Below are 18679 nucleotides of genomic sequence, written 5' to 3'. Positions count from 1 at the left end.
TTCTATCTACTCTTTTTGTAAGATTAATGAACCAGTTTGAACCAGTTAAGGCTTCTTTCACATCTGCGTTATTTAGTAAAGATAACTAAGTAAAAAATGAGTTGTGGTATGTAGTGACCCTTTTATAAAGTTGTAAAATACGTTCTACATCTACGTGCTACTATATAAATACATTCTACTAAAAAAAGCTTTCTTTCTTTCTTTCTTTCTTCCTTGCTTTCTTTCTTTCTTTCTGTTTAATGTACTAGTTTTAAAATTAATTTTACCAATGACTTTGATAATAATGATTTTGATTTTTAACTGATAATTATTGACTGAAGTTGCTTATTTCTAAATTATTTTTACAGGTATGTGACTGGCCCTGGAGTGCTGGTTGTGTAGGTGGAGGAGGAGGCGGTGGTGGCGATGGCGGTGTTGGCGGTGATGGAGGTGGCGGTGGAGATGGAGGCGGTGGTGGTGGAGGCGGAGGTGGTGGTGGAGGCGGAGGTGGAGGTGTCGGTGGAGATGGTGGCAATGGTGGTGGCGGTGGAGATGGAGGCAATGGAGGTGGCGGCGGAGATGGAGGCAATGATGGCGGCGGTGGAGATGGAGGCAATGATGGCGGCGGTGGAGATGGAGGCAATGGTGGTGGCGGTGGAGATGGAGGCAATGGAGGTGGTGGTGGAGATGGAGGCAATGGTGGTGGCGGTGGAGATGGAGGCAACGGTGGTGGAGGTGGAGACGGAGGCAATGGAGGTGGCGGCGGAGATGGCGGTAATGGTGGTGGCGGTGGAGATGGAGGCAATGGTGGTGGAGGTGGTGGAGGTGGTGGAGGTGGTGGAGGTGGTGGAGGTGGTGTAGGCGGAGACGGAGGCAGTGGTGGTGGCGGTGGCGATGGAGGCAATGGCGGCGGCGGCGGTGATGGAGGCAATGGTGGTGGTGGCGGAGATGGAGGCAATGGTGGTGGCGGTGGAGGTGGAGGTGGAGGCGGTGAAATCATAATTGACAGATGTGCAACAGACTGCCACGTCTCTCACTGGAGACACGAAACAGATTGCGATAAATTCTGGCGCTGTGAGAACAACAGGAGTGTTCTTAGCGTTTGCTCGGAAGGTCTCTACTTCAACCCGAAGGCCCAGACGTGCGATTTCGCCTGCAACGTAGAATGTCATAGGCTGAACGTACAATCGTCAGTCGTATCTGATGGTGTTAAAGTGTTCCTTCCTTGGGGAAAAGTCAGCGCGTTGAAGGAGCTTTTTGAATCATATAGGGAATAAATTATATAGGACCAATATAATTATTATACAGTAGAGATGCTAAGAAATTAATTCAGCACTTTTTAATAAAACTAAATAAAATTGTGCTTAATTTTATTGATAACACTAAGAAAAATGCAATAAATTTCTGATTCGGATTATGAAAAAACTGCATTTCGAAGTTCAATGGTGTTTATTTATTTGTTTTTATATTTATTTTCATGTACAAAAATTGTAGTTACAAATTAATAATAAATCAAGTCATAATTAGGAAGTTTCTAGCCAATGCTCGATAAAATATTCATAGATGGCGCTTAAATACTAACACCACTAAAAACGAAAAACAATACCTACTTACAATACCATCTTTAATAATTATGATCTATGCTTTAATGTTTAGGTTGTGTCAATCGATGACATAGATGAAGAGTAACAGCTAGCGTGCACTGCACTTTTCCTTTGTTTCTTCGCCACAAAATCTGTGAACTATAATAGAAGTAATTAATTAATTTTGCATCGGGGAAGAATCGTTTACTTTAGGAGAATTTACTTTAGAAGGATTTACTTGACCTAAAGCATAGATCATAATATACATATATAGGTATTATTTTTCGTTTTTAGTGGTGTTAGTATTTAAGCGCCATCTATGAAAATTTAATCGAACGTTGCCCTGAAATTTCCTCATTGGAAACTTAGTTAACAGTTCTGATAATAGAATTTAGGATTTTTTTAGTTTAAAATACTAGGTATTTTATTTTCCTTAGTACCTAGTTGCCTAATTAAGGTGCTCAACCAATTTCTTGGCTAATTTCTTTAAAACCAATGAAGTTGTTAAAATTTGGGTCCTAGTATTTAAAGCATTTCTAAATTTTGAATAACTGTGTTATTTATGTACCTAGGTACTTATATTTATTTGTAAATAGTTGTCTATTTTTATTAAAGTATTTTTTGCAGTAATCTCTGTGAATTGTTGTTATTTTCCCCTTAGATTTATAATTACCTTCGGTATAGTCCGTACAAAATGAGAACTCATTCGCCATTTTAACTCTATGTGTCAACTGTCATGTTAAAAGTAAGAATTACTGATTCTTCTTCTTTTTTTCTGATTTCTTATTCTTTTTAGCAATATTAAGAAGAAAAAGATGCAGATATTCAAATTGAGTTTATCATACATCAGAATCCAAGCCATAATTGTGTATTGGGTCAGTAGTAAGATTAAAAAAACAAGCTGTTATTAAAAAAATATATAAATATTTTATTTTGAAACATTTGGTATTACAGTAGGTACGTATTAAAATATTTTTATTAAAGAAACTATGAATATGTACATAAAATAATCAATTATTATTAAAAAGAAATTAAGAAAAAAACTAAACATAAAATCAATTAACATGAAAAATAAAAAATAAAAATAAAAAGTAGTAGAAATAAAATAAGTAATAACATAGATTATTTACCTTAATCTAAAAACTGGAAGACATTGGTCATTAATTTTTAACATATTTTGATGCCTTGAGAAAAATCTTCATGTCACAAATAAAGATCAGTCATTTATATCCAATAATACTCATGAATTCAGCTACTTATTAAAAAAATATCATTCTTAATCACTAATACCAAAATTACATATTATATTGACAATAAATGTATTTTTGGTCATGTGTTATAATAAACTTTTGAAAGAGGACACTTAAAAAAGAATTTAGATTTTTCGTTACTTCTAACACAATTAATTATTTATTATTAACGTCACGCTGTACTAGAGGCAATTTATGACGTCACAAGGCGTAAACGACAAATATTTTTTATTTTTATTTTTTTATTATAAATTACCTACTATCATTTTATGTTAAAAATTGGATTTTTTTTTGTCGTTTATGAATTGTGACGTCTTTAATCACCTTCCATACAGCGTGACGTTCATGTTAAAAATAATCATGTTAAAAATAAAAAAATCATAATATTTTGTAAATTATTGATAATGAATTCTAGCCCCATAAACTACCGCTATACAAAACAAATCACATTTATTACTACAGTAAAAGACACTATTGCTGACGCACAACAGACGGAAACGTTTAAGTGCGGAAACCATCCCAGAGCGCAGAAGACCCTATACTATAGCTACAAAATAATGCTTAGGTCAATTCTGACTGCGATGTACCTATTTTACGTTTAACTAGATATTTATATATACCTAACAGATACGTAAAAGAGTCAGTATAGCTTGTATCAATAATAAACAATATTTATTTATTACTTCATTACAGTCTTATTTTTTTACGGAATGTTAAACTTAAATTTGAATAATTGTAGCACCCTTTCGTGTCTTGTCCGCCATTTTAATTTAATCTTGATCGTCACAAGGATTTGGTTCTATAACCTGTAATGATAAAACAAAAAATATATTATCTAAATATTTTTCGACCGTCCGCTGCGCCATATCCTTCTTTCCACGCACATGCAAACTGTGGAACCAACTCCCATCGGCGGTGTTCCCACTAAATTACAACATGGGGTTATTCAAGGGGCGGACTAACAAATTCCTAAAAGGCCGGCAACGCATCGGCGGTTCCTCTGTATTCATGGGCGGCGGTAATCACTTAATATCAGGTGACCCGCCTGCTCGTTTGCTCGCTATCTCTATTTTTTTTTTAAAAGGAAAAGGTGACTGATCTATCAACGCACAGCTCAAGAAAGGATTTTGAAAACTCAATACTTCAAAACTCAAGGGGTTAGAAAATTCAATAAAATACTGCTTAAGCTTACCCTTTTATTCTTCTTTCCATACATGGACCAGAAGGTGACTTTGACTTCGCTGGATTTGCCCGTCCGGGAATCGAACACCCTGCAACTGTCGAAGGGGGGGCAGTAGAGGTGGAGGGAGACCGCTCCGTCCACGTAAGACGGGTTCTCCATCCTGTGAAGACCTTGAGCATCTGAAAACATAGATAATGTTTTAGGGTTTAAAAGGAAAAAAGGAACACTTATAGGATCACTTTGGTGGCTGTATGTCTTCTGTCCGTCTGTCCGTCGTGTCTGCTAAGAAAACCTATAGGGTACCTACTTCCCGTTGGCCCGAAATCATGAAAGGACAATGCCAGAATTTCTATAGAACCGTAACCCATTTTATTATAATATAAAAGTCGTTTTCACGTATGCTTTATGCAGCATTTTGTTGCTGTTTCATCACTGATAAGTGATAACTAAACATAGGATTTAACCCCTCTAGAACTTGCGGGTTTTCTTTTAATGTAATAATTCTAGCTTATATGCAATTTACCTATAATTTGTAAAACTAATAAAAACATCCGCAAGTTTAAAATCACAATTTTTAATTTTTAAGTGGATATTAATTAATACCTACTAGGATTATTATCATTAATTTATATTGTGTGTAAATTGGTGGGTCAGGATCTGGCAGCACAACAGGTCTTACAGCACAAGTAAAGGAATAAATCCGAAAACCGTGAATTTGTGGTTACATCACAGAAAAAAATCGGCCAAGTGCGAGTCAGACTAGCTCACTGAGGGTTCCGTAGCCTACAGTCGTATTTTGCGACATTTTGCACGATAATTCAAAAACTATGATGCATAAAAATAAATAAAAATCTCTTTTAGAATGCACAGGTGAAGACCTTTCATGTGATACCCCACTTGATATAGTTATCTTACTTCGAAAATCGAAAATACTAATTATTAGTTCATGACCACAATTTAATTTTTTTTGTGTGATCTGACCCTAAATTCACGGTTTTCAGATTTTCCCCCTAAAGCCAGCTATAAGACCCACCTACCTGCCAAATTTCATGATTCTAGGTCAACGGGAAGTACCCTGTAGGTTTCTTGACAGACAGACAGACAACAAATTGATCCTATAAGGGTTCCGTTTTTCCTTTTGAGGTACGGAACCCTAAAAATAATTAAAAATGTGTTAATTTCAAATGTAAAATAACAAAAAAAAGGATTATCTGAATCGTTGTACTAACCATTGATATAACAAACGTCATTAACTTCTAATCTCGTTCTGCCAATTTCTTTCATGCTCTGTGCATCATAACCACATTCCTTATCATTATGTCTATTTTGAAAGTCATCGCGGCCATTTTGACAGTCATCGCGGCCATTTTGATAGCTCTTCTGACACCTGTCATTTTCGTTAACGTCTAAACTACTGTCGTTTTCGGTGATTTCTTCATTTTCTGATGTTGTACGTCTGTTTGATTTTGTTTTCAGCTTCTTTGCGATTTCTGGCTCGACGTTGTTTGGCCATTCGTATCTGAAAAAATAAATTTAAAAAAATTACAAATCGCTCCAGAAACCTCGAAAAAATCGATGTACTTACATATTATAAGAAAGAAAAAAAAGTTTGTAAGTTTGCTCGTAGGAAGGAATCTCTGGAACTACTGAACCGATTTTGAAAATGTTTTCACCAGTAGAAAGCCACATTATTCCTGAGTGACATAAGCTCTGTTTAAAAAAAAAAAGTTTTGTTGTCAAAAAATTTAGAGATCCGTACGTAAATTGTAATAAGCTAGAAGCCGTGTGAAGCTCGGCCGGTCGCTACTCCTATTATAAAATGTGAAAGTATCTTTGTTTGTTGGTTTGTTGGTTTGTCCATCAATCACGTTGCAACGGTGCAACGGATTGACGTAATTTTTTGCACGGATATACTTAGATGACACCTGGAGAGTGACATTAGGCTACTTTGTTTTCAAAAAAACCGGCCAAGTGCGAGTCAGGCTCGCGCAATGAGGGTTCCGTACTACAGTCGTATTTTTTCGACATTTTGCACGATAATTCAAAAACTATGATGCATAAAAATAAATAAAAATCGGTTTTAGAATTTACAGATGAAGACCTTTCATATGATACCCCACTTGATATAGTTATCCACTTCGAAAGTTGAAAATACTAATTATTAGTTCATGACCACAATTTAATTTTTTTTGTGTGATCAAACCCTAAATTCACGGTTTTCAGATTTTTCCCCAAATGTCAGCTATAAGACCCATCTTCCTGCCAAATTTCATGATTCTAGGTCAACGGGAAGTACCCTGTAGGTTTCTTGACAGACAGACGGACAGACAGACAGACAGACAACAAAGTGATCCTATAAGGGTTTCGTTTTTCTTTTTGAGGTACGGAACCCTAAAAATCAGAGATCCCTACGAAAATTGTAATAAACTACCCGTGCGAAGCCGAGGCGGGTTGCTAGTGTTTTATAAAACTAACCTGACTTCATCCAGGCTGCCGCTAAGGAGTTTCATAAAGCAATGGGAGTCCGCGTGGTCGTGTATTGCGGAAGCGTGCCCGGGGCCCCAGCAAAGTATCATTATGTTGAACAGGCCGTTACCAGCATCTACCAAGTTACGGGTGTACCTGGGAACAAAGAGACAAGTTAAAATTGCATATAGTATTTTAATTTTTTAACCGACTTCAAAAAAAGGAGGAGGTTCTCAATTCGTCGGAATCTTTTTTTTTTTTTTTTCTTTTTTTTATGTATGTTCCCCGATTACTCGAAAACGCCTAGACCGATTTTGAAAATTCTTTTTTTGTTTGAAAGGGTATACTTCAAAGTTGGTCCCATTTCAATTTGGTGAAGATCTGATGAACATCTTCGAAGATAGATACTGGAACTCCTCAACGGATAAGAGTAAATTGCTCGCGATCAGTGTAATAGCTTAGTAAACAGTAGATTTTTAACCAGTCATAGCATAATTCCATAGGGCCACTAAAAATTTTGAAATAAAAAATTTTTACAAAAAAAATAAAAACCGACTTCGATACACAAACACTAAAAATTGAAAAATAATTTAATTTATTACCGAATATATTATGTATACAAGAGTTAATATAGTTCCATAATAATATTTTTTGGGGTCGGTGCCAATGAGGTGCCATTGTGGAGTCTCATAAAAATATGAAGTCTAGACGATTCGCGCAGCTAAAGCTAATTGGCACCGGCACTAAAAATATTATTATGGAACTATATTAACTCTTGTATACATAATATATTCGGTAATAAATTAAATTATTTTTCAATTTTTAGTGTTTGTGTATCGAAGTCGGTTTTTATTTTTTTTGTAAAAATTTTTTCGACATTTTGCACGATAAAAAAAAAACTATTTTAGATTGTACAGGTGAAGCCTTTTCATATGATACCCTACTTGATATAGTTATCTTATTTCGAAAATTGAAAATACTAATTAATTGTTCATTACCATAATTTAATTTTTTTTGTGTGGTGTAACCACAAATTCATGGTTTTCAGATATTTCCCCTTGTGTCTGCTATAAGACCTACCTACCTGCCAAATTTCATGATTCTAAGTCAATGGGAAATATCCTGTAGGTTTCTTGACAGACAGACAACAAAGTGATCCTATAAGGGTTCTGTTTTTCCTTTTGAGGTACGAAACCCTAAAAAGAAATAAGTAAGTACCTATGTAGATTGTAGATACGCAACCTACGTATCTAAAGTGAAGACTCAAAACTACGACACTCATGTCTTGTACGGAACTCTACATGTGTGCTTCCGACACACCCTTGACCTGGTTTTTTTATTAGTCCTATTTTTTTCCCCTTTTATCTTATCATGATTAGGAAGTACAATATTATTGAGAAGCGCATAACTTGACATGCGCTCTAATAATAACGATAACATACGTCATAATTCTCGTATTATTCTCAATAACAAAATTTATTATTCAGATAACTTGTTATTTATAGTTCTGATAACAGATTGTGGGTGTTGCTTTACTGACGTTCTGGAAAGACGTTTAACTTTTTGGCCTAAAGTTAACTCCAAGAGATTGTGGACAATTGGGTATTTTCCTACTTTTGAATTTGATAATTAATATTATCACTTTATTATAAACTAGGATAAAATAATGACGTACGCTGAAAAAAATATTAAAATCCAACAAAGATTTACAAAGTTACAGGCATTTTAATTTTGGAGTGGGAAGGTCTTCTATCCCTTTCTCGCAAAACGAAAATTTGTATGAAACCGCACGAAGCTAATAGGGCATTAGTAAGGTGTGACGTCAAAATGCTTTATCGCTATCTCTGTCCAATCAGAAATATTTAAATGCTTATAACTTTTTTGTTATTTGGTTGATTTAATTAGTTTTTTCAATCAAGTGTATCATAGTAAAAAAGATTCCGACGAATTGAGAACCTCCTCCTTTTTTTGAAGTCGGTTAATTATCAATCACCTCCACCAAATTTACCACCAGCTGATCGACTATACGTTTACATGAAATTAATTGATGTTTTTAATAATAACAAAAAAAACCGGCCAAGTGCGAGTCGGACTCGCACACGAAAGGTTCTGTAGTTCTGTACCATCGTGGAAGAAGTAATACTTTTTGTGATACTAGTGACCTGCCCCGGCTTTGCATGGGTGCAATGTAGATACTAATGTGGTGTCATTGAGGTGTCATTGCCTCGGAAACTCTCAAATGAGAGGATTTTTTTCCGACCTAATTCACATTATTTCAATTTCTCTAGGGATCTCTAATTTTTTGAGAAATAAACTATACCTATAAACCTTTCTCTTGAATCACTCTATCTGTTGGTAAAACCCGCATTAAAATCTGTTGCGTAGTTTAAAAGATCTACGCGTTCATACAGACAGCGGGAAGCGACTATATTTTTACTATGTAGAGATAACCTCAAATTATACATAATTCTTACACCCGGCTGTACTCATGTGTTTAGTCGACGTTAGCCCGACTAACAATAGAGTAGTAAATCACTCACGATAGTTTAAACGCTAAAATAACCTTTCATGGTTTTCAGATTTTTTCCGTTACTTGTGCTACAAAACATTGCTGATCTGACAATTTTCAAAATTCTAGGTCGACGTAAAGTACCCTATAAGGTTTTGATTCCCTTGACAGCTCTTGACAGACAGACAACGAAGTGATTCTATATTAAGGGTTCCTTTTTCTCCGGCGGTACGGAACCCTAAAAACAGAAGATAAAACCATAGCAACCATCTTATCTTTTGCTATTTTATATACCGAAAAATCGTATGAGTTGACACAGATTAAATGTAAACAAATATGACCTTTATCTCAAGTGGGGTAAGAAAAAAAATTCCATGAATAATATTGTTTACTTGGTAACCGGCAAAAAGTTTTCTAGTTACTATAAGAAAATAAGATAACAGCATAATTATTATAAAAAAATACCTACTTTAGAAGATTAAAGGTTTTGTTTATAAGACATGGGGCCATTGCCGTGGTATTAGCTGATAACACAAGTGGTACAGCTATGCTTGGAGTTTCTCTACGTGATCAAATCAGAAATGAGGAGATCCATAGGAGAACTAGAGTAACCGACATAGCTCAACGGGTTGCGAAGCTGACGTGGCAAGGGGCAGGGCACATAGTTCGTACAACCGATAGACGTTGGGGTCCCAAGGTGCTGGAATGGCGACCTCGCACCGGAAGACGCAGCGTTGGAAGACCCCCCACTAGGTGGACGGACGACATCAGACGAGTCGCAGGGAGCCGCTGGATGGCGGCGGCGCAAGACCGTGGCGTGTGGAAGTCCCTACAAGAGACCTATGTCCAGCAGTGGAAGTCTATTGGTTGATGATGATGATGATGATGAATAGAAGATGTGCAAAATCTGTGCCAGTCATGTGCCAATGAGACGTTATCAGTCAATGTTATTTGTATTTGAGATATTTAAAGCCTACTTAGCAAAATAGCACTACAAAACATCTTCACTTATCTATCTCGAGTGCGCGATTGATAACGATAAACATTGTTACGAAAACTTGAATAAAACCCCTGCAGTAGTTTTAAGGGTTCCGTAGTAAACAAGGAAACCTTATAGTTTCGCCATGTCCGTCCGCCTGTCCGTCCGTCCGTCCGTCCTCGGTTAATCTCAGAGACTATTAGTGCTAGAAATCTGTAATTTGACATGGTTATAAATATTAATCACGCCGACAAAGTGGTGAAATAAAATTTTGATAAATATTTTTTTAGGGTAGCTCCCCTACATACATATATCTACTCCCCTATATACAAGTGGGGATGAATTTTTTTTTCCTCGTCTACCCCATAGTGTGGGGTATCGTTGAATAGGTCTTTTAAAAATACTGTGGGTGTGGAAACATCATTTTTCGATTTCTAGATCCGTTTGTAAAATATGATGTTTTAAAGTGCTAATTTTTATTAGAGTCAAGTTAAATCAAAAACTATGATACATAAAAATAAATAAAAATCTGTTTTAGAATGCACAATTGAAGCCCTTTGAAAATTGAAAACACTAATTATTAGTTCATGACCACAATTTCACGGTTATTAGATTTTTCACCTTATGTCTGCTTTAAGACCTACCTACCTACCAAATTTCATGATTCTAGGTCAACGGGAAGTACCTACCCTGTAGGTTTGTTGACAGACAGACTGACAGGCAACAAAGTGATCCTATACGGGTTCCGTTTTAAGGGTTCCGTACCTCAAAAGGAAAAACGGAACGGAATAGGATCACTTTGTTGTCTGTCTGTATGTCTGTCTGTCTGTCTGTCTGTCAAGAAACCTACAGGGTACTTCCCGTTGACCTAGAATCATGAAATTTGGCAGGTAGGTAGATCTTGTAGCTGACATTTGGGGAAAAATCTGAAAACAATGAATTTGTCGTTACACCACACAAAAAAAACTAAATTGTGGTCATGAACTAATAATTAGTATTTTCAATTTTCTAAGTAAGATAACTGTATCAAGTGGGGTATCATATGAAAGGTCTTCACCTGTGCATTCTAAAACAGATTTTTATTTATTTTTATGTATCATTGTTTTTGAATTATCCTGCAAAACGTCGAAAAAATACGACTGTAGTACGGAACCCTCATTGCGCGAGCCTGACTCGCACTTGGCCGGTTTTTTCTTTTGAGGTACGGAACCCTAAAAATACGTACCGAAAACGATCGAACTTTGCGAACTTCCTCCACTGCTTTGGATCGGATTTGTAGGCGGACATCAAACTCTGGACCTCCTGTATATTGACGTGACTTTTCGAGAACACCCTGTGCAGCTCTTGGACGAGCGTCTCCAAACAATCGATTTGTCTAGAAACAAAGAAATAGGTAGGTATTAGTCCCGCAAATTGCTAATGCGCGTGGCCGCCATTTTAGTGACGTCAGCACAAGACTCAAGTTTCGAGCTGATGGTATATTTTTACTTAAATATAGTCAAATGACGTCAAAATGTTAATGAGACATGGTTCCAGCGCAATAGCAATTTGCGGGACTTATATCATCAGATATAATATTTATCTTGAACTAGCTTATGCTCGCGACTTTGTCCGCGTGGACTACACAAATTTTAAACCCCCAGTTAACCCCCTTAGGGCTTGAATGTTCAAATATCCATTCTTAGCGGATGTCTACGTCATAATAGCTATCTGCATGCAAAATTTCAGCACAATCCCTCCAGTAGTTTGAGCTGTGCGTTGATAGATCAGTCAGTCAGTCAGTCAGTCAGCTTTTCTTTTTATATATTTAGATTCAAGATTCAAGATTTCGATTCAACGCATTTTACCTAAGTATTCAAAAATTGTTTTTAAATAATGCACTTATAAATAATCTACTTAGGCCTACGAAAAGTAGATATTTATTATTATTCGTAGACTTCATCATCATCATCATCATGATCAACGCATAGCCTGCTCACTACAGAGCACGGGTCTCCTCTCAGAGTGAGAAGAATTTTGGCCATAGTCTACCACGCTGGCCATGTGCGGATTGGTAGACTTCACACACCTTTGAGAACATTACGGAGAACTCGCAGGCATGCAGGTTTCCTCACGATGTTATCCTTCACAATCACATGTCATATCTGTTGTACATGACTCCGAAAAGTTAGAGATGCGTGCCCGGGATCGAACCCCCGACCTCCGATTAGAAGGCGTACGCCCTAACCTATCACAGCTTATTCGTAGACTCATTCAAGTATAGTCTGACTTTTGTTGGGAATTCTAATTGATAAAAACCGGCCAAGTGCGAGTCAGGCTCGCGCAATGAGGGTTCCGTACTACAGTCGTATTTTTTCGACATTTTGCACGATAATTCAAAAACTATGATGCATAAAAATAAATAAAAATCTGTTTTAGAATGTACAGATAAAGACTTTTCATATGATACCCCACTTGATATAGTCACTCACTTCGAAAGTTGAAAATACTAATTATTAGTTCATGACCACAATTTAATTTTTTTGTATGATCTAACCCTAAATTCACGGTTTTCAGATTTTTCCCCAAATGTCAGCTATAAGACCTACCTACCTGCCAAATTTCATGATTCTAGGTCAACGGGAAGTACCCTGCAGGTTTCTTGACAGACAGACATACAGACAGACAACAAAGTGATCCTATAAGGGTTCCGTTTTTCTTTTTGAAGTACGGAACCCTACAAAGTTGCAACTGGTAGCTGTGACTTGATGGGAAAAAAATCGATGAGTTCCCACTGCCCACCGAGTCACAGTGTGACACGATTGCCAATTAAGTCACTTACTGTTCACACTTTACGGGATAGTCGACAGATAGCTGCTGGATGTCTTGACACTCGGATACACGATACTTGCAGTTCGCACTCTCCATCTCCATCATTTATCTGAAAGAAAACAAAAATTCTCATTTTCAGGGTTCCATATTACTGCAAAAAACAGTGATAGCCTAGTGATTAGGACGTCCGCCTTCTAATCGGAGGTCGGGGGTTCGATCCCGGGCACGCACCTCTAACTTTTCGGAGTTATGTGCGATTTAATTAATTAAATATCATTTGCTTTAACGGTGAAGGAAAACATCGTGAGGAAACCTGCATGCCTGAGAGTTCTCCATAATGTTCTCAAAGATGTCTGAAGTCTACCAATCTGCACATGGCCAGCGTGGTAGACTATGGCCAAAACCCTTCTCACTCTGAGAGGAGACCCGCGCTCTGTAGTGAGCCGGCTGGCAGCGGCGTTTTGATTTAAGTATCGTGCTAAATGTCGAAAAATACGACTGCTATACCGAACCTTTTTTTTTTAACACTGGGAAATGCGTTTACGTATCCCCCCCTCCTGGAAGCCAGCCGGCTAACCAGCCAGCCAACCAACTGGAGGGAAGGTATGTGGGACTCGCCGGCCGAGAGGCGACCGAAATACCCACTAAAACCCAGCGGCGCTCCTGCGCGTCGCCTGGCGACTGGGTCACGGGAACGCCGAAGCAAACCACCGCGACCCAGCCAGCGACGTCCGCCGAGGCGGGCCCTCCACCGGGGACCCTCCCGAGGTGCCACGCCGCACGTCCGAGGTGCACTAACTATGTGCACCTCCCCTCCCCCGGGAAACCCAATGGGCGACTTTGCGATCCCGCGCACGTCGCCCGCGTCTCATCCTTCGCCTCGTCCACAGTGTCCTCTGCTGTCAGAGAGACACGCAGAGAAACCTCCTCCCAGCCAGGTCATTAGCCATAGCCAACAATATCCCCAAAGAGAGATTATTAGCCATGTTACCAGGGTGCACCGGCCCGAATACTACTCTCCCCTCGGATGCCCGATGCATCCAAAAGGGACCAGCAGGACCCAGGCACACTGGGAGGTTACCTGGCTGGCACCCATGCTGTACGGAACCCTCGTTACTCGAGTCTAATTCGCCCTTAACCGATTGTTAAAGCATGATTGTCGTCAAGCGCACGACGCAATAAAAATCCCCAAATATCAATTTCATGCTTCTAGAATCTAGAATGTAAAACCACTTGGCTAGGTTACCGTTGTCTGCCAATCAGGCAGTATTAGAGTTTTATTAAGTGGATGATTGCACACTAACTGATTCATCTTGACTTCGAACGAGAATGCGTTATACATAACATGTATCATCATCATTATCATCAACCGATAGACGTCCACTGCTGGACATAGGTCTCTTGTAGGGACTTCCACACGCCACGGTCTTGCGCCGCCTGGATCTAGCGGCTCCCTGCGACTCGTCTGATGTCGTCCGTCCACCAAGTGGGGGGTCTTCCAACGCTGCGTCTTCCGGTGCGAGGTCGCCATTCCAGCACCTTGGGACCCCAACGTCTATCGGTTTTACGAACTATGTGCCCTGCCCATTGCCACTTCAGCTTCGCAACCCGTTGAGCTATGTCGGTTACTCTAGTTCTCCTACGGATCTCCTCATTTCCTCATTGATCACGTAGAGAAACTCCGCACATAGCTCTCTCCATCGCCCGCTGAGTGACTCTGAGCTTTCTTATGAGGCCCATAGTTAGCGACCATGTCTCGGATCCATGTCATCACTGGCAACACGCACTGTTCGAAGACTTTGGTCTTCACAAACACACAATATTAACGTGATAATATTACATGTAATAAATTCTTATCTCCTGCATGTGAAAAACAATTTTCTCTCAATGGAAATGTTTATTATAAGCGCATTAAGTACATCTAATTATCTATTAAGTAAACATTAAACAGGGCGTTTACTTTCATCATGCAAGTGGGGTTAGGGGTCGAAAATCATAATAATGATTACTGTTATCAGACGGAAATGTTATTGTGCTATATGCAAATAGTTATCCATATATTGTTATTCATAAATTAACTAGCCGAGATGCCCCGAGAAGTGTTTTTTAGGGTTCCGTACCTCAAAAGGAAAAACGGAGCCCTTATAGAATCACTTTGTAGTCTGTCTGTCAAGAAACCTACAGGGTACTTCCTGTTGACCTAGAATCATGAAATTTGGCAGGTAGGTAGATCTTATAGCTGACATTTGGAGAAAAATCTGAAAACCGTGAATTTAGGATTACACCACACAAAAAAAATTAAATTAGGGTCATGAACTAATAATTAGTATTTTCAATTTTTTTAAGTAAGATAACTATACGTTTATACATACATACATACATACAGACAGCGGGAAGCGACTTTATTTTATACTATGTAGAGATTTTGATCATAAAAACCGGCCAAGTGCGTGTCAGGATCGCGCACCGAGGATTCCGTACTACAGTCGTATTTTTTCGACATTTTGCACGATAATTCAAAAACTAGGATGCCTAAAAATAAATAAAAATCTCCTTTATAATGCTCAGGTGAAGACCTTTCATATGATACCCAACTTGATATAGTTATCTTACTTCGAAAATTGAAAATACTAATTATTAGTTCATGACCACAATTTAATTTTTTGTGTGTGATGTAACCCTAAATTCACGATTTTCAGATTTTCTCCCTTATGTCTGCTATAACGGGATGTACCCTGTAGGTTTATTGACAGACCGACAGACAGACAGACAACAAATTGATCCTATAAGGGTTCCATTTTCCTTTTGAGAGACGGAACCGTTAAAATTAATAATTTCTAAGATATCAGACCTGAAGTAACTATTTATTTTATAAATGGTACCTAGTACTTGAGTCGATGATATTAGAACGGACTTCTAGTTCTCAGTATGGTGTTAAAATGCAGTTACTTCCTTTAATGTAATAGAGCGCCAATAGCTCAACCGGTAAAGGAGTGGACTGAAAACTTAAAGGTCGACGGTTCAAAACCCGCCCGTTGCACTATTGTCGTACCTACTCCTAGCACAAGCCTGACGCTTAGTTGGAGACGAAAGGGGAATATTAGTCATTTAACATGGCTAATATTTAAAAATATATATATATATATATATATTTTGCATTTACGGAGTTAAGATTTTAACCCTTACGATATTCTAAGCATTAACCGTCCAATATATTACTTGATCACCGATCTCTTTAGGGTGGGTCTCTATATACTTATTTCATCATCATCATCAACCGATAGACGTCCACTGCTGGACATAGGCCTCTTGTAGGGACTTCCACACGCCAATGTCTTGCGCCGCCTGAATCAGCAGCGGCTCCCTGCGACTTGTCTGATATCGTCCGTCTATCTATAGTGTCTTCCAACACTGCGTCTTCCGATGCGAGGTCGCCATTCCAGCACCTTGGGACCCCAATGTCTATCGGTTTTACGAACTATGTGCCCTGCCCATTTTCTGTTCAGCTTCGCAACCCGTTGAGCTATGTTGGTTACTCTAGTTCTCTTACGGATCTCCTCATTCCTGATTTGATCACGTAGAGAAACTCCGCACATAGCTCTCTCCATCGCCCGCTGAGTGACTCTGAGCTTTCTTATGAGGCCCATAGTTAGCGACCATGTCTCGGATCCATATGTCATCACTGGCAACACGCACACAAGTCTACAAGCACTGAGGAATTTTGGACAAGAAGACATCTCGGAGATTCCTGAACGCTGCCCAACCGAGTTGGCTTCGGCGGCTGACCTCTTTCTCGAAATTGTAGACGAGTCATCATCATCACCATGATCAACCCATCATCGGCTCACTACAGAGCACGGGTCTCCTCTCAGAGTGAGAAGGATTTTGGCCATAGTCTACCACGCTGGCCATGTGCGGATTGGTAGACTTCACACACCTTTAAGAACATTATGGAAAACTCTCAGGTATGCAGGTTTCGTCACGATGTTTTCCTTTACCGTTAAAGCAATTTAAGCAAGTGATATTTAATTACCTACCATAACTCCGAAAAGTTAGAGATGCGCGCCCGGGATCGAACCCCCGACCTCCGATTAGAAGGCGGACGTCCTAACCACTAGGCTATCACAGCTTTGGAACTATAGTACTGTCGTATAATTAACAAGGTATGTTACCTTGCCCTTTGTTGTAAAACGCAAAACGTCAGTTTCTTCATGTGATCTTGAATGCAGTCCTTATAAAAACCTGTTCCATTGCTTTCTTATAAAACCATTACTTAACGAGCTGTCTGGACTTCTTACAATCACAGACAGGAATGTAAAAATAAAGGAAAAAAAACCGGTCAAGTGCGAGTCAGGCTCGCGCAATGAGGGTTCCGTACTACATTCGTATTTTTTCGACATTTTGCACGATAATTCAAAAACTATGATGCATAAAAATAAATAAAAATCTGTTTTAGAGTCCACAGGTGAAGCCTTTTCATATGATACCCCACTTGATATAGTTATCTTACTTCGAAAATTGAAAATCCTAATTATTAGTTCATGACCACAATTTAATTTTTTTTGTGTGATGTAACCACAAATTCGTGGTTTTCAGATTTTTCCCCTTATGTCAGCTATAAGATCTACCTATTGTGCTGACATGGCACTGGAAAAAGCCATATATTAAGAGAAGAAGAAGAAGATCTACCTACCTGCCAAATTTCATGATTCTAGGTCAACGGGAAGTACCCTGTAGGTTTCTTGACAGACAGACAACAAAGTGATCGTATAAGTGTTCCGTTTTTCCTTTTGAGGTACGGCACCCTAAAAAGTAAAACTTACATTAAAAAGTAACTTCTGGATATCTCGAACAAAATAAACACTCGCACTAACAATAGTATTGAACAATATAAAAACTCTTTTCACAGACGCACTAAAACAAGTCGACGTAAACTTATTTTTTTTTTAATTAAAAAAGCACAAGTGAAAGGTCTGCGTTCGCGCGCCGTTTAATGTTAAATGCGTTAAGATTTCGCGCGTCTTTACATTTATTTGACATCTTCTCGAAAGTTTTATCTGCAAGTTCTATACACCGAGAGACTGTGGGAAATTTTTAGGAGGTGCTTGATGAATAAACAGAGCCAGGTCAGCAGTTTTTATACATAAAACCAGCCAAGTGCGAGTCAGACTCGCGCACCGAGGGTTCTGTACTGCAGTCGTATTTTTTCTACGTTTTGCACGATAAATCAATAACTATTATGCCTAAAAATAAATAAAAATCTGTTTTAAAATGTATTGGTAAAGCCCTTTCATAATATGATACCCACTTGGTATAGTAATCTTATTTTGAAAGTTGAAAATAGCAATATTTGTTCAAGACAAACCAACAAACAATCACTCTTTCATCAAAGTAGGTAGTGATCAAAGTAGTGATTTAGATGAAATGAATTATTTCCTAGTAAAATGTAAACTAGCAAGTAATCATAATAATCATAATCATAATCATTTATTTATTTTGCTCAGATATGGTAGATATGGTAAAAAAGGTGAATTAAATATACCTAAGTGAGATTTTTTCATGGTAATTTATAATGCTAACTTAAAATTAAAGCTACTATTAGGTTGCCTGAATAAGGCATACTGGACTAGACCGAATGGTCCATGATGGGTTTACAATAATTTATAACCAAATATTTAATGAACGGCATGCGTTGCAGTATACCTACCTCTTTGTCCGTGACTTGACTTTTTTAAGTTGACTTTTTTAAGACTTGACTTGCTGCAGCATGATGCTGAGTGGGAGACCTACATGTGGCCACACATGACACTTTATTTAGAATATTTTTACCTTTAAGTTTATGTAGTTAATTAAATTAGTTTTAAGGTTTATTGTAGTGTTCATAGTGACGTGATAAAATAAAAAAGTTTTCTTTCTTCT

The 18679-nt window shown here is 38.2% G+C and overlaps 2 protein-coding genes across 2 annotated transcripts in view; one reads left to right on the top strand and one right to left on the bottom strand.

Annotated features, from left to right (window-relative positions):
• LOC117994604 (uncharacterized) overlaps positions 1 to 2076 on the top strand; it is a 33884-nt gene extending 31808 nt beyond the window's left edge. Inside the window, exon 16 of the mRNA XM_069508045.1 lies at positions 348 to 2076. Within this exon, the coding sequence (XP_069364146.1) occupies positions 348 to 1256 (909 nt within the window). The 3' untranslated portion in view covers positions 1257 to 2076. The remainder of the gene's footprint in view (positions 1 to 347) is intronic.
• A 1011-nt stretch (positions 2077 to 3087) lies between these two features.
• Positions 3088 to 17783, bottom strand: LOC117994752 (cysteine dioxygenase type 1). Its single transcript, XM_034982707.2, has 7 exons — positions 17584 to 17783; positions 12771 to 12869; positions 11175 to 11324; positions 6471 to 6617; positions 5225 to 5514; positions 4005 to 4174; positions 3088 to 3618 (listed from the first exon to the last, which is right to left on the bottom strand). Exons 2-7 carry the CDS (start codon positions 12863 to 12865, stop codon positions 3583 to 3585), a joined length of 888 nt encoding a protein of 295 aa, XP_034838598.1. The 5' UTR covers positions 12866 to 12869; positions 17584 to 17783; the 3' UTR covers positions 3088 to 3582.
• Positions 17784 to 18679: the final 896 nt, after the last annotated feature.

Source organism: Maniola hyperantus, chromosome 27 (genome assembly GCF_902806685.2).
Source record: "Maniola hyperantus chromosome 27, iAphHyp1.2, whole genome shotgun sequence".
Lineage (NCBI taxonomy): Eukaryota > Metazoa > Arthropoda > Insecta > Lepidoptera > Nymphalidae > Maniola > Maniola hyperantus.
This window is presented reverse-complemented; position numbering and strand designations above follow the sequence as displayed.

Excerpts from the sequence above, each read along its gene's own strand:
- LOC117994752 (XM_034982707.2), bottom strand. The coding sequence starts at position 12,865 with ATGATGGAGATGGAGAGTGCGAACTGCAAGTATCGTGTATCCGAGTGT. Across the intron at positions 11,325-12,770 it reads TATCCCGTAAAGTGTGAACA|ACAAATCGATTGTTTGGAGA; the intron begins GTAAGTGACTTA and ends CTTTGTTTCTAG. Across the intron at positions 4,175-5,224 it reads TGACGTTTGTTATATCAATG|ATGCTCAAGGTCTTCACAGG; the intron begins GTTAGTACAACG and ends CTATGTTTTCAG.